The sequence below is a fragment of the Cheilinus undulatus genome, linkage group 2 (genome assembly GCF_018320785.1).
Source record: "Cheilinus undulatus linkage group 2, ASM1832078v1, whole genome shotgun sequence".
Taxonomy (NCBI): domain Eukaryota; kingdom Metazoa; phylum Chordata; class Actinopteri; order Labriformes; family Labridae; genus Cheilinus; species Cheilinus undulatus.
The window spans coordinates 1367026-1382612 of NC_054866.1; the positions used below are offsets into that span (position 1 = coordinate 1367026).

At 39.1% G+C, this 15587-nt stretch overlaps 1 protein-coding gene across 4 annotated transcripts in view; it reads left to right on the forward strand.

Moving 5' to 3' along the window:
• Nucleotides 1–540: 540 nt before the first annotated feature.
• The window catches only part of sacs (sacsin molecular chaperone), a 75307-nt gene continuing 60260 nt past the window's right edge, over nt 541–15587 (forward strand). For all 4 annotated transcript variants that reach the window (XM_041801174.1, XM_041801183.1, XM_041801193.1 and 1 more), the window contains exons 1-2: nt 541–759; nt 13390–13497. In XM_041801174.1, coding sequence (XP_041657108.1) covers nt 13475–13497 — 23 coding nt within the window. In that variant the 5' untranslated portion in view covers nt 541–759; nt 13390–13474. The remainder of the gene's footprint in view (nt 760–13389; nt 13498–15587) is intronic.

Genomic DNA, 15587 nt, shown 5'->3' on the forward strand with positions numbered 1-15587 from the left:
AATTGTTCAAATGACATATAGTTTTATACGATAAGATAGAAAAAAAAATGTATTTGTAAAGTTTTTTCCCCACATGAAATATTTCAGTAAAGGCTAAGGGTCAGAAAAATGCCCGTTTCTGTAGAAATAAACACTCAAATTCTGCCTTGCACACAGATTCACGGTTGGCCGCTGTCGCCCTCTACTGGGGGGTTGAAGTCATGGGTTAGGGGCTGTAGCTGCAAGGTGTAGTGTTGTGTCGTTGTGTTTCTTGTGGCTAGCAGTAAAAGTGTGGCAATGGATTATGACAAGGTTATGGTTAGAGAACTTCTCCTCAGTTCTTACCTGTTCATGAACTGTGAAGTCTGCACGAAATGATAAAACACTATATCATGTTTACATACATCTTAAATAAAAAGTAGAGTACTGTCTTTGTGTGGCACATGCTAATGTGCTGTGTAGCCTTGCTTACATTGTGAAGTGCTACATCATCGATGCATACGTCACCTCTAAACTCCACTCCAATCTCGTCACCGCCCATCCCATCCCGAGCAGCTGAACTGCCCCTTCAGAGTTTAGCCCACAGCGGCTGTCGCTTTAAGAGTCCCGCAGTATGAAACTGTCCTGAGATCACATTTGATTTGATACACATTTCACCTCAGAGCGTATTTCAGCCCAGCTCTGAGCCCTGTGGTCGGTGATGTGATATACATGGAGACATTTGAAGGAAGTTGAGCCCTGCCGGGGCTGCTGATGCTGCTAGCATGCTGCCTTCCTACGGTGAGTATCTGCTCTCTCTCCTTCGCTCCAATGCGGCAGATGAAGACACCGGCGCTAACATAGCTACTGTCAACTGCGTTTAGGCTAAAAGGTCATTTTGAGATCACTAGAAAAAGCACATTTTCTTCAGAGAATTTAACTGAGTCTTGTGGGAAATCTCTGCTCCAGCTAGACAGGCTACCTGATAGCCTATCGTTATAGTCTGTTTGACGTAGGCTATTTTTGACCATGAAAATACTGTAGCCTGCTGCTGCACGTTGTTGTGAATGCAGAGAACGGCGTTCAGCTGCATGGGTCTGATCCAGACTAGATTCTTTTTACCCAGGCCGGACTGAAAGTTGTTGACTCAGAGGTCAGATGTAATTTTCCCGGGTTGTCCTTCAGATTTGGACGAAATGCCATGTACCATACTGACCTATTCTCTCTTAGCCGTGGTCTACCCATCACATACTGGCGTCGCAATTACCTGTTTTTCTTAAAACCAACCCACATGGAAATAAACAGGCTTCGTCTGCCTGGTGAAATGTCAAACAAGGCCGAGGCTAGTGTTTATTTAAGCTGCCAAGTTTTAATCTTTAACATCCGGAGCCTAACAGCTCGTGTTTGAGGGAAATGTTTCTAGACCAGTAACTGAATTATGTCTACAAAGTTAAAGTTCACATCCTGGACTGCAGTGTGCTTGCGTCTGAGCCCCTGCAGTCTGACTACAAATCCCAGAATGCCCTGGCACAGGCCTTCTCATCCTGATGAGCAACACTATCATAAATTAAATCCTTTTAAAAAAGGTCTAATTATCCCTCTATGCCAACACAAAATCCACAAAACTTGCCTCCTTATTTTTTTTTTTTTACCAAGTTATTAAGTAAAATTGCTAGTGCTTTAAAGGTTTTGGTGTTTCCCTCAAAAAATGATTTAAAAACAGGGGATACAGTAATTCTAACAAATCCTATAACTCACTGGTTTTCAAAGTGTGAGGGGGGCCTCCTCTAGGGCAGTGTTAATATCATCGACTAAGAACTATGACTAAAACTATTCATCGACAGCATTTTTTTCCATGACTAAAACTAGACTAAGACTAACAAAAATAGATCTGTGACAACTAAAACTGACAAAAACTAGACTAAGACTAACAAAAATAGATCTGTGACAACTAAAACTGACAAAAACTAGACTAAGACTAACAAAAATAGATCTGTAATGACTAAAACTGACAAAAACTAGACTAAGACTGACAAAAATAGATCTGTGATGACTTAAACTGACAAAACTAGACTAAGACTAACAAAAATAGATCTGTAATGACTAAAACTGACAAAAACTAGACTAAGACTGACAAAAATAGATCTGTGATGACTTAAACTGACAAAACTAGACTAAGACTGACAAAAATAGATCTGTGACAACTAAAACTGACAAAAACTAGACTAAGACTAACAAAAATAGATCTGTAATGACTAAAACTGACAAAAACTAGACTAAGACTGACAAAAATAGATCTGTGATGACTTAAACTGACAAAAACTAGACTAAGACTAACAAAAATAGATCTGTGACAACTAAAACTGACAAAAACTAGACTAAGACTAACAAAAATAGATCTGTGATGACTAAAACTGACAAAAACTAGACTAAGACTAACAAAAATAGATCTGTGATGACTAAAACTGACAAAAACTAGACTAAGACTAACAAAAATAGATCTGTGATGACTAAAACTGACAAAAACTAGACTAAGACTAACAAAAATAGATCTGTGACGACTAAAACTGACAAAACTAGACTAAGACTGACAAAAATAGATCTGTGACAACTAAAACTGACAAAACTAGACTAAGACTGACAAAAATAGATCTGTGATGACTAAAACTGACAAAAACTAGACTAAGACTAACAAAAATAGATCTGTGACGACTAAAACTGACAAAAACTAGACTAAGACTAACAAAAATAGATCTGTGACAACTAAAACTGACAAAAACTAGACTAAGACTAACAAAAATAGATCTGTGATGACTAAAACTGACAAAAACTAGACTAAGACTAACAAAAATAGATCTGTGATGACTAAAACTGACAAAAACTAGACTAAGACTAACAAAAATAGATCTGTGACGACTAAAACTGACAAAACTAGACTAAGACTGACAAAAATAGATCTGTGATGACTAAAACTGACAAAAACTAGACTAAGACTAACAAAAATAGATCTGTGACGACTAAAACTGACAAAAACTAGACTAAGACTAACAAAAATAGATCTGTAATGACTAAAACTGACAAAAACTAGACTAAGACTGACAAAAATAGATCTGTGATGACTTAAACTGACAAAACTAGACTAAGACTGACAAAAATAGATCTGTGATGACTAAAACTGACAAAACTAGACTAAGACTAACAAAAATAGATCTGTAATGACTAAAACTGACAAAAACTAGACTAAGACTGACAAAAATAGATCTGTGATGACTTAAACTGACAAAACTAGACTAAGACTGACAAAAATAGATCTGTGACAACTAAAACTGACAAAAACTAGACTAAGACTAACAAAAATAGATCTGTAATGACTAAAACTGACAAAAACTAGACTAAGACTGACAAAAATAGATCTGTGATGACTTAAACTGACAAAAACTAGACTAAGACTAACAAAAATAGATCTGTGACGACTAAAACTGACAAAAACTAGACTAAGACTAACAAAAATAGATCTGTGACAACTAAAACTGACAAAAACTAGACTAAGACTGACAAAAATAGATCTGTGATGACTAAAACTGACAAAAACTAGACTAAGACTAACAAAAATAGATCTGTGATGACTAAAACTGACAAAACTAGACTAAGACTGACAAAAATAGATCTGTGACAACTAAAACTGACAAAACTAGACTAAGACTGACAAAAATAGATCTGTGATGACTAAAACTGACAAAAACTAGACTCCTCCTACAAAGAAGCTCTCTCCAGAGCAAAGTCCAGCTACTACTCATCCCTCATCAGTGACCAGCAAAACCATCCCCGGATGCTCTTCTCCACAATAAATCGCTTTCTCCGCCCCATTGACAACCTTCATTCCCCAGCCAACTTCGACCGCTGCACTAGGCACCTGCAGTTTTTCCAGGATAAAGTTGCCTCCATCCAGCAGCAACTTTCATCTGGACCTCCACCTCAGGATTTCACTTCACACCAGGACACTGCTCCTCCGCCTCACTGCAGTCTTTCCTGCTTCACACCCGTGGACACTCTCCAAGTGGCTGAATGGGTCAAGAAGGCCAAGGCATCCACCTGCTCCCTCGACCTCATGCCCACACCACTGGTGAAAGCATCTCTGTCTGTTCTGTGCCCCATCATGGTAGACATCATCAATACCTCATTATCATCTGGAATTGTCCCCTCATCCTTCAAAACTGCCTCAGTAACCCCCATCATCAAGAAGCCTGGGTCAGACCCGGAGGACCTCTCCAACTATCGACCGATCTCCAACCTTCCCTTCATCAGCAAAATTCTCAAAAAAGCAGTCGCTGCCCAACTCCAGCAACACATGTCCAACCATGAGCTCCATGAACCTCTTCAATCAGGATTTCGCACTTACCACAGCACAGAGACCGCCCTCATCAAAATAACCAACGACCTCCTCACAGCTGCAGATTCTGGACACATCAGCCTCCTCCTTCTCCTTGACCTAACTGCTGCCTTCGACACAATATCCCACACCATCCTCCTCGACCGCCTGTCTCACCATCTTGGCATCACTGGTACAGCTCTCTCCTGGTTTCACTCATATCTCTTACAAAGAAAACAGTTTGTTACCATCGGCACCTCTCACTCATCCCCCGCCCCAGTCAACCAGGGTGTGCCTCAAGGCTCTGTTCTTGGACCTCTCCTTTTCACCATCTACATGCTTCCCCTTGGACAGATTATTCACAAACACGGTCTCAGCTTTCACTCTTATGCAGATGACACCCAACTCTATCTCAGCACCAAACCATACACTCAGCTCCCTCCCCACTCCCTGGTAAACTGCCTCCACGACATCAAAGCCTGGATGACCTCTAACCAACTCAAACTCAACAGCAATAAAACAGAGCTCATGGTGGTGGCCCCCAAAGCGCTGCTGCAGAAGGTTGGTGATCTCATGCTCCATGTGGACGGGACCTCCATCTGTCCGTCCTCCGAGGTCCGAAACCTGGGTGTCATCCTGGACTCCACCCTCTCCTTCCAGTCCCACATAAAGTCTATCACCAAATCTGCCTTCTATCATCTCAAGAACATCTCCAGACTCTGACCATCACTCCCTGATTCTGTGGCTGAAACACTCATTCATGCTTTCATAACCTCCCGCCTGGACTACTGTAATGGAGTCCTGTCTGGAGTTCCCAGCAAAACCCTGGACAGGCTTCAGTACGTCCAGAACTCTGCAGCTAGAGTTCTCACCCGCACTAGACCCTGGCAACACATCACTCCGACCCTCATCCACCTCCTCTGGCTCCCTATCAAGTCCCGTATCAACTACAAAGTCCTCCTCCTCACATACAAATCTCTCCATGCTCTGGCTCCCCAGTACCTTTCTGATCTCCTCCATCCATATACACCATCCCGTAACCTTCGATCTTCAGACACCGGCCTACTTTCCATGCCCAAAACCAAACTCCGAACCTATGGAGACAGAGCCTTCAGTGCTGCAGCTCCCACCATCTGGAACACTCTTCCTGCAGACATTCGTAGCGCTCCATCTCTGGACATTTTCAAAAAACGTCTCAAGCACCAGCTGTTCACCACAGCCTACAGTCTTCACTAAACCACCCTTACACTCATCCTACCCCTCACATAGTTTGTCCATGTCTATGTGTTCCTGTAAAGCGTCCTTGGGTTTCTTGAAAGGCGCTATATAAATTCAAGATATTATTATTATTATTATTAAAACTAACAAAAATAGATCTGTGACAACTAAAACTGACAAAAACTAGACTAAAACTAACAAAAATAGATCTGTGACGACTAAAACTGACAAAAACTAGACTAAGACTAACAAAAATAGATCTGTGACAACTAAAACTGACGAAAACTAGACTAACACTAACAAAAATAGATCTGTGACAACTAAAACTAGACTAAGACTAAGAAAAATAGATCTGTGACAACTAAAACTAGACTAAGACTAACAAAAATAGATCTGTGATGACTACAACTAGACTAAGACTAACAAAAATAGATCTGTGATGACTAAAACTGACTAAAATGCTTGGACTAAAAGTAAAGACTAAAATGTGAGGACTTTTTATGGACTAAACTTAGACTACAATGTTTTGAGTTTTCGTCGACTAAAACTAAAAAGGATAGAAATGACTAAAATGTGACAAAAACTAAAATGCATTTCGTTTAAAGATAAAAACTAAGACTAAGATTAAAATTAGCTGCCAAAATTAACACTCCCCTGGGGGGTGCACAAGGACTTCAGGGAGATGTGGAACCATAAACCAGAAGGTAATTTGCTATGCTAACTTCTGCTCTGTGGGGCGAAATTGATGGATTTATATTTACTACAGAAACTATACTATAGAGTCGACTTTTAAAGTTTGGATTTTCTCGCGTTAGTCCTGATGATGCTCAGCAGCCACAGTGTTTAATTTGCAAAAATGAACAAGCTGATGACAGTATCAGTTTATTTAAACTCTAGTGCAGGGGTGTCAAACTCAAGGCCCGAGGGCCAAATCCGGCCTGTGGCACAGTTACACCCAACCCACCGGATTGTATCATGTTTTTTTATTATGGCTGGACCACTGGTTTTAGGTCTGCAGATTTCCTCCAGTTTAAGAATGTAAACTTGACCATGATGATTTAACCCCTTTAAGCCTGACAACTCAGATAATAGCCAGAAAAATCTCTTTTTTTGGGACTGACATGTTTATTTATTCTTCTACTGAACTCTGAAAAAAGAACAATTGCCGTAGAATTTCACATCTATATTTTTTTGTATCACATGTGATACATGAGGTGTTGGCAGCTGATAATCCACTGGAGGGCATTTTTTGTCATTTATCAGATTGTAAATAAAAGGCTTTTAAGTGATTTATTGATTATTTTCATTAGGCAAAGGTCTCATAAAAGTGTGTATCAAATATGATACAATAGGCTTTAAAGGGTTAAAATTTTATCTTTTTTGTCATAAAAATGTGAAAAAGAAGAAAGTTTATACTTAAATAAAAAGTCAGATATGTTGTAAAATACATTTCTGTTTTCATTTCATATTCTTAATTTTGCATCCCACAGTTAAGATGCAAAGTTCTGGTTCTGACTTTATTTTATTTGTTGACCTTGTCAATGTACAATTTTGACTTTTATCTTATTTTTTGACCAATAAAATCCTCAATTTTAAAATTTTTAGCAATATTTTGACCTTTTAAACTCACTTTCTCACATTTTGACATTATTAGCTCTTTACTTTGACTTTCATTTCATAACTTGACATTTAAGAGGCATAATTTTAAATTTTAAGTGTTATTTTGACCTTTAAAACTCAAAATTCACATCGTTTTCTCACGCTATGACATTTTAAATCAGTGATTTTGAATTTTATCTTATATTTTGACAGTTAAGAATCATGATTTCAACTTTCCATCTCATATATGTGCCGTTTTTAAATCATTATTTTGACTTTAAATGCCATGTTTGGACCTTTTGAGCAAATTTTGAATTTTTATCTCAGATTTTGAGCCTTTAAACTTATCATTTTGACTTTTTCTATCTCAAAATCAGCTAATTTCAGTGCTAAGGTTTTTTCCCCCATAATTCATTGCTGGTGAAAATGAGGTTGACAGTTTATGGTTCAATGTGGTCCTTGTTTGGCCCTCAGGTTGGACCTAGATTCAGAGTTCGGCCCCTGCTGTGATGGAGTTTGACATGGGACATGCAGAGATACAGCACCGAGTCTAGTAACCAAAACCGAGGGAAGCTTTTGACTGGTAGTAAAATGAATTTTGGTCACTGAAGGCAACAGACATTTAGTGCCGTAAACAAGAAGACAGCCACTGCATGTGCAGGTTTTTGGCCCCAAAAGCATGTACTAGGCAAGGCTGCAGGTGGAGGATGAACTGCAGTTATGCAACCCTGCATCAACTGTAAAGATGCAAACTCATAGATCCCACTAAAACAGAACATGAAGCATAAAAATCAGATAGTATTCACACTTAACTCATTACTGAAAGTAAATAACTGATTGCCTTGGTAAGATGGATGTTTAAAGACATACACAGACCAAAATATGAAAAAAACAAAACAAATAAAAATGTTAATAGATGAGACTTTACTGTTTGAAAAAATACATATATTTTCATTATCTTGTTTTTTTACGGAGGTGGGGGAAACTTTGAAAACCCCTGCTATCACTAAATCAAAAATACTGTGCTTTCTGAAAATATTCAGACCCTCTGCACTTTTTTCCGTTTTATGTTGCAGCCTCATGCTACAGTCTAAAACATATTTTTTACTCTCATTGATCTACACGCAGTACCCCATCATGACAAAGAGAAAACTGAATTTGTATTTTTTTGTAAATTTATTAAAAATGAAAAACTGAAACATCACATTGACATAAATATTCAGGCCCTTTACAAAAACACTGGACAACTTACCTCATGTTCCTCCTGTTTCTCTTGATCTTTGCTGAGATGTTTCTACACCTGGATTGGAGTCCACCTGTGCTAAATTAAACTGATTGGACATGATCTGGAGAGGCACACACCTGTGTTGAAGGCCTCACAGCTGACAATGATACCAGAGTAAAAACCAAGCCATGTGTTTTGCACTGAGGAGAGGCTTCTGTCTAGCAGCTCCTCTATAAGCACTGATTGGTGGAGGGCTGCAGTGATGATTGTCTCTCTGGGACTGTCCCGTCTCCACACAGGATCTCTGGAGCTCAGTCAGAGGGACCATCAAGGTCTTGATCATCTCTCACTCAGGCCCTTTTCTCCCGATTGCTCAGTTTGGCCGGGTAACCAGCTCTTGGAAGAGTCCTGGGGTGCTTCACATTACAAATCTTTGGCCATCATCCCTCCTCGACTGACCCAGACATTGTTCTCCTCAGCCACGATGAAGGATCCTCCAGTTCCTGAACTGCACCAGGAAGAGGCGAGCATGGAGGAGAGAGGAGCTCAGACCGCAGGACCACCAATCTATCTCCATGGAAGTCTTTAGACAAAGACACGATGTGATTGGTTTAGAGGTGCAGTATCTGCACGATTCATGACTTTATCCCCCACTTTGTCACAGCGCTGACCAGCTTAAAATGACATCCTTTAACTCAGACTGCTGATAAATGCATTTATACACTTAAGAACTGCATACAGGATAAGTTAATCTCACAGGATTGTGGCCTCACTAAGGCAGACGTTTGATTATTGCCTCTATTTTACTGAACAACATCAGTATAAACTCACAGAGCTCTGTGGTGGATTACATCGTCAGTTATCCCCTGATAACACCCATCTGTGGGCTACATAGATGAGTGTATTTATGATGATTAAGGACTTCCACTGGTAATCAGAGGTGTGTATATTGATTGTTTTTTAGACGTTTTGAATATTTTTTCATACCATATATATATTGAGTCATCTAAAAGGTTTGTAAATAACTTTAAATGAGGGTCTGCTGGAGGTTTGGGCTATGAGGTAAATCAGCTGATCAGCTGGTCATCAGTACCTGACTGGCCTGAGACTGGAATTCTAATTCTCACACACTGGGCAATTTTTAGATCTGAAACGATTTGAAACCCCTGGGAGACCACAGACATCAGGACCATTTTAAAGGAGTTTCATCTTCAATCCTCTGAACACACACACTAGACGGCTCAGCCAGGCTGTCAGATCACTGAAGACCACACACCTGCCGACCTGCCAGCGACCTTGGTGGTCATGTGACTTCAGAAGAAAACAAACAAACACGGATGTCTGTCCCTCCTCAACAGGCTGTCCTGGCGTGTTACAGGTGCAGCAGCAATCCTAAAACAAGGGAAAGACTGAGGATGAAATCCTGGCTGGAATGAAGCTACAGTTGTGGCCATGGTTGTGAGCGGTGAACGTACGTATGATCCAGCTGTGGCGCTACCTCGTCTGCTCACTCTCATTGGTTGTTGTGGGTGCTTCGTCAGAGGCACTATGACCTAGAATTGTAAATATCAAACGTGTTTAATATTTATGAGTCTAGGTCTGAGAGACTACAATGTGATTTGGAGCAGTAAAACAATCGTGTTGACACCACACACGAGGATTATTTGGACAAATTATCATCTGTGACAGGCACCACTCAGAATACGCCCCCACAACTGTCAGGGGAGGAAAATCTCGCCTCAAATTGGGCTTAAAATCCTGTGGAGCAGGGGTGTCAAACCCAATAACAGCAGGAGCCGGAATCTGGATTCAGGTCTAACCTGAGGGCTTAACAGGGTCAAGACTTAACTGAAAACTGTCAACTGGGTTTTCACAGGTAATAAATGATAGGAGAAATTAAACAGTGATGATAAATGATTTTAAGATTTCTAAAAAAAACAAAAAAGTCAAAATGATTAAATATCACAGCATCAATGTTACTGTGTTTATGTCAAATAAATGCTAAATAAATAAATAAATGAGTTTAAAGTCTGAAAATCTGAGATTAAAAGTAATCTTTATAAGTCCTAAAGGTCAAAATACAAAATTAAAAGTCAAAATAAGGTTTTAAAAGGCAAAAATATGAGATAAAGATAAAAGATAAAATTCAAAATTTTGACTCTAAAAAGTCAAAATATGAGATAAAATTCTTGATCAGGTGTTTAAAAAGTGAAAATATGGGATTAAAAGTCAAAGTTAGGAGTTAAAAAGGTCAAGGTATGATTTAAAATGAAAACTGAATCTAAAAGGTCACAGTATGAAAGAAAAGGTCAAACTTATGAATTTTAAAGGTCAAAATAAAAAATAAAAAGTCAAAATCCTAAGTTTCAGTCATAATCTTGGGATGCAAATTGAAAATATGAAATTAAAACAAAATAATTTATTTCTCTCATTCCTGACTTTTTATCTTATTGTTTGTACTTTTTCAGATATTTATAACTCAACAAGGATTTTTTTAGCTCTTCAAGGTTAAATTTACATTTCTATACTGGAGGAAATCTGCAGACTTCATCCGGTGAGCCAGTTTTAATTAAGATATGATATGGTCTTGTGGGCCGGGTAAAACTGCACCGTGGGCCGCATTTGGCCCCCCGGGCCTTGAGTTTGACACCCGGGCTGTAGAGTGTGGCCGACCTAAGTTGTCCTCCTCTCCTGCCTCTTCCTCACATCTCTCGTTCAATTCCCCACAGGGTGGAGTTACAATACGAGGAAATGGCATGAATGGAGGAAGGAAGGACACCAAAATATCAAATGAGAAGGACCCCTGGTTGTGCCAGACTTCCTCCATTTTGAGACTTCTGGAGGCCACTGTGCTCTTGGGAACCTTCAATCCAGTAGAATTTAGACCCCCCAGACTCGTGCCTGTCAACAATCCTGTCTCTGCAGCTACTTTGGTTTCTGCTCTGATATCACCATCAGCTGTGAGGCCTTCTATAGAGAGCTGTGTGCCTTTCCAAATCACACCAGTTTAATTTAGCACAGGTGGACTCCAGTCAAGGTGTAGAAACATCTCAGCCAAGATCAGAGGGATGAGAGGAACCTGAGCTACATTTACAGTGTTTTTGCAAAAGGTCTGAAAACTTGTGTCGGTGTGATATATCAGACTTAATCTCTTAATCCAGACTGGAGCCAGCTCTGACCGGACACAGGTGAGTGGCGTTAATGGAACAAGTTGAGGCTTAAATGAAAGTTGCAGTTCAAGTCAGGCCAATTTAAGAAAACACAGCCTTTGTGAGCTACTTTAATGGAATACCCCCCAGAATGCACCAGAAAGCATCAGAATAGGGCTTGTTTTCAATGTTTCCTGGGAAACGCCTCCTCTATGGGTCTTGGTTCAGCCCCTGGTGCTTACCTCACATGTTTGGAAACCTAAATCTGGGCAGATACACATTAGTCAAAAGCTGATACGTGAAATATATGAGCTTTTTAACTGTCATTTACTACAGTGGTTCTCAACCTTGGGGTCAGGACCCTTTTGGGGGTCGTAAGACACTGAGAGTGGGTCTCCAGATGCCCTAAAAAAACAAAGAATATTTTTTAAATAACACTATTGCCAAACACTCATTTTGTCGCATTTTCTTAACCTTTTTCTTTATTTTTCCCCACCAATTTTAACACCATTTTTTTTTTGCCATTTTACTTATTTTTGTCAGTTTTAAACTCTTTCCACCACTTTTTTTCTGCCTGTTTTTTGCCACTTCTGAACCAACTCTTGCCATTTGAGTTTGATGTTGCCTCAGTTGACCCATTATTGCTACTGTTAACCACTTTTTACACCCATTTTTTCCCAATTTTAAACACATTTCAGCATTTGATATGCCCATTTTGCTAGTTTAACCAACTTCTGCTAATATCTGCCTATTTTTCCTTTCTCAGTTAACACCTTTTTGCCAGTTTATATCAATTTTTCATCCCATTTCACCAAATGTCCACCAATTTTTGCCAATTTAAAGCCATTTCAGCCACTTTAGAACTCTCTTTTACCACTATTTATGCTTTTTGCCATTTTTATCTATTTTCTGCCATTTCTAACCCATTTCTGCTACTTTTAAAATCCAATTTCACCAACTTTCCAGCATTTTTTGCCATTGTTAACCCGGTTTAGCCATTTTTACACCATTCTAATTCTTTTTTAAACATGTTTAAGAAGGCTATTTACTACACAAATGATTACAAAACTTTTTTTTCTTTGATAAGAGTGATTATTTTTTCAGGTTACATATGAAATAGGGATATCACAGCTTAGCTTTACAGTGGACCATGATGTTGCTGACCTCCATGGGCCCCCAGTTTGGCTGGGCACCAGAAAGCTCTCCCATTTACGCCCTTTATGGACGGCCCTGTCTGCACATGACTATTCCAAATTGTGCATAACTGTGTTCAACCATCTTCAGGTACAGTGGGGGTCCCTGGTCTCTGGTGCCTTGATTTCTGGGGTCGTGGGCTGAAAAGGTTGAGAACCACTGATTTACTATAATAGGCTTCTTGATAAGCACAACATTACCTCAGTATGTTGAAGAAGAGAAGTATGGTGACAGCCTACATTGTTGTTGGTGTGGTTTCAGGTCTCTTGGCTTGAGTCTGGTAGCAGACATAAAGCCCTACCACTGTGTTTCTGTTGTGTGTTTTACTGCTGTTAAATACAGGTTATTGGTCACCTGGCTATCTAAAGTAAATGTCCATCAGTTGTTCTAAATGGCCGGAAATCTTTAGGACTGCCGGTCATTTTTGGCTAGAGACAAAAACGTCCAGCAGAAACTGTTAGGATGGTGTTTGCTGTGACCAGATCAACTGACAGTCTACAGCAGACAGATTTAACTGAGTGGGGTTTGTTAAAACAATGGGATAAGAATACCAAGAAGACTAACGTTTAAGCTAGACCTCAAACACCAACTGCACAGAACACAGTATGAGAAAGCTTCTGGAACAGTCTAGATGGGTACACAGCCGGTAAAATAACATTTCTCTTGTTCTTCTCCAGCTGATTTCAGGGTGGAGTTCCCTGCTCAGTGCAGATGATGGTCCAATGAATACACACATGTGCTGGGACACAAAGCAGCAACGAAATGGCCAACTGTCCAGACCCAGGGTAAGTCATGTGTAGGCTATACTGCAAAACATTTCTAACCACATGTGCTTTAACATTGCTGACTTTTTGGTTTGGCTAACCTGCCTATGTACATTCCCCTGAACTGGCCTGTGTCATCCTACTTTTTTTTAAAGATGGCTTTGAAGGAACCAGATATGATCAGACAAGTTCACTGATATTTGCATCTCATATGTATACTGAACAAAAACTCACTAGACTGGTTAAAGCATAGGAATGGCGAGGAGTGCTCCGGCCAAGTGACATCACACTACCGCTGTGGACTAAAACGTGGCGGCCTCCTGGTGAGGTCATAGCTCAAATTTACTCCAAATGCAGATATCTAGTGAGTTTTTTATTTCAATATAAATATGAGAGATGCATCTATTTATTAAATAAGGTGAGTTTGTCTGACAATGCAGGGCTCCTTTTCAGAAAGTTTTTCACCTAGCCAGTGCTTCAGCCACCATCACATTCACCACTGTAGGCTTGGTTACAACAGTCATGTGCATTGTTGCTGAATGAGAGTATAGGAAAAATTAAATGTTTTATAGTTGGGCTGTCAAAATTAATCAGGTTAATTGTGATTAACTAAGGTCCGCAATAAGAGCACGATTTTTTTTTAATCGCAATTAATCCCATCACTTTCAACCCACTTTGGTTAAGGCACATCAGCATCTCCCTGCAGCTACAGATAAGTCCACTGCTGCTCCCTAATGCATCGTTTTAGTGTAAAATATAGTCACAGACAGCTCAGTGGACCTTTTTAATGTTCTCTTTCATTTTCAGTCCATAATAAGATCCTTTTTCTGTGGTTAAGTTCATGTTATCTTCACTCAGCTACTATTCACATGCACTAGTCAATTACCCTTAGTTTAAGACTGTAGAACACAGGTGTCAAACTCAAGGACTGGGGTCCCAATCTGGCCCGTGGAACAGTTAAATCCGGCCCGCAGGATGATCTGATATTTGTGTTCTAACTGTCCCATCAGTCTGAGGTCTGCAGATTTCCTCAAGTATAAAAATGTGAACTTATCCTGATGATTTAAAATTTCCTTGTTAAGTCTCAAAATCTGAAAAAGTAAGGAGTAAAAATATTTAGATAAGAAGTCAGGAATGTGGGAAAAGAAATTAATTTTTGCTTTAATCTATTTGATAAATTTTAAATGTTCAATTTAGCATCTTACAGTTAGGACTCAGACTTTTAATTTCAGACTTTGAGTATTTTAAATCATAATTTTGACTTCTCATATAATATTTTGAGCTTTAAGATTCTTAATTCTAATTTTTAAGTGATATTTGACCTTTCTAACCACTTATTTTGTATTTAACTTGTATTTTCAGCTTCAAACTTTTACTTCATAATCCCAGAGTTTGACCTTTTAGACTCACAATTTAAAAATTTGAATCATATTTTGACTTTTAATTTCATGATTACAAATTTTATTTTATATTTTGATCTTTTAAACTCATGATTTTGACTTCTTTCTAATATATTTGCTGTTAAAAAAACATTATTTTTCAGTTTCAATTTCAGGTGACCCTGTTAGGCCCTCAGGTTAGTCCTGAATCCAGAATCCGGCCCCTGCTGTGATTGAGTTTGACACTCCTGCTGTAGAAGAATCTAGAATGAGACCAAAATAGTGCAATTCTAAAACACTATAAAAAAAGGGTGAATCAATGCAATTAACAACAGAAATTTAGTGACTAATCAGGATTAAAAATTGTAATCAGCCCTATTTTATAACTGTGGTGTTTTTGAACAAGCAGCCCTACTGACCCCTGAAATAACGCTGTTGGTTGAAGTAACATGCTGTATGGAAGACTCCTGATGGGAAACACAACTCTAAAGGAAGGAAAGGCTCAATCAAGCACCAGGAATAACTCCCACACTGAAATAAGACAGATCTTAATGTTATAAATTTATGTTGCTTTTAGTAGTCAGATGACTATTACTTAGGGCTGTCAAAGTTACCGGGTTAGTATCGCATTAACTCAAATTACTTTTAACCCTTTTACTCCTAGTGCATCGTCGACGATGCGCTGTTGAAGCACACTTTACATGACCATAACTGCATGACTGTTTGTGCTAT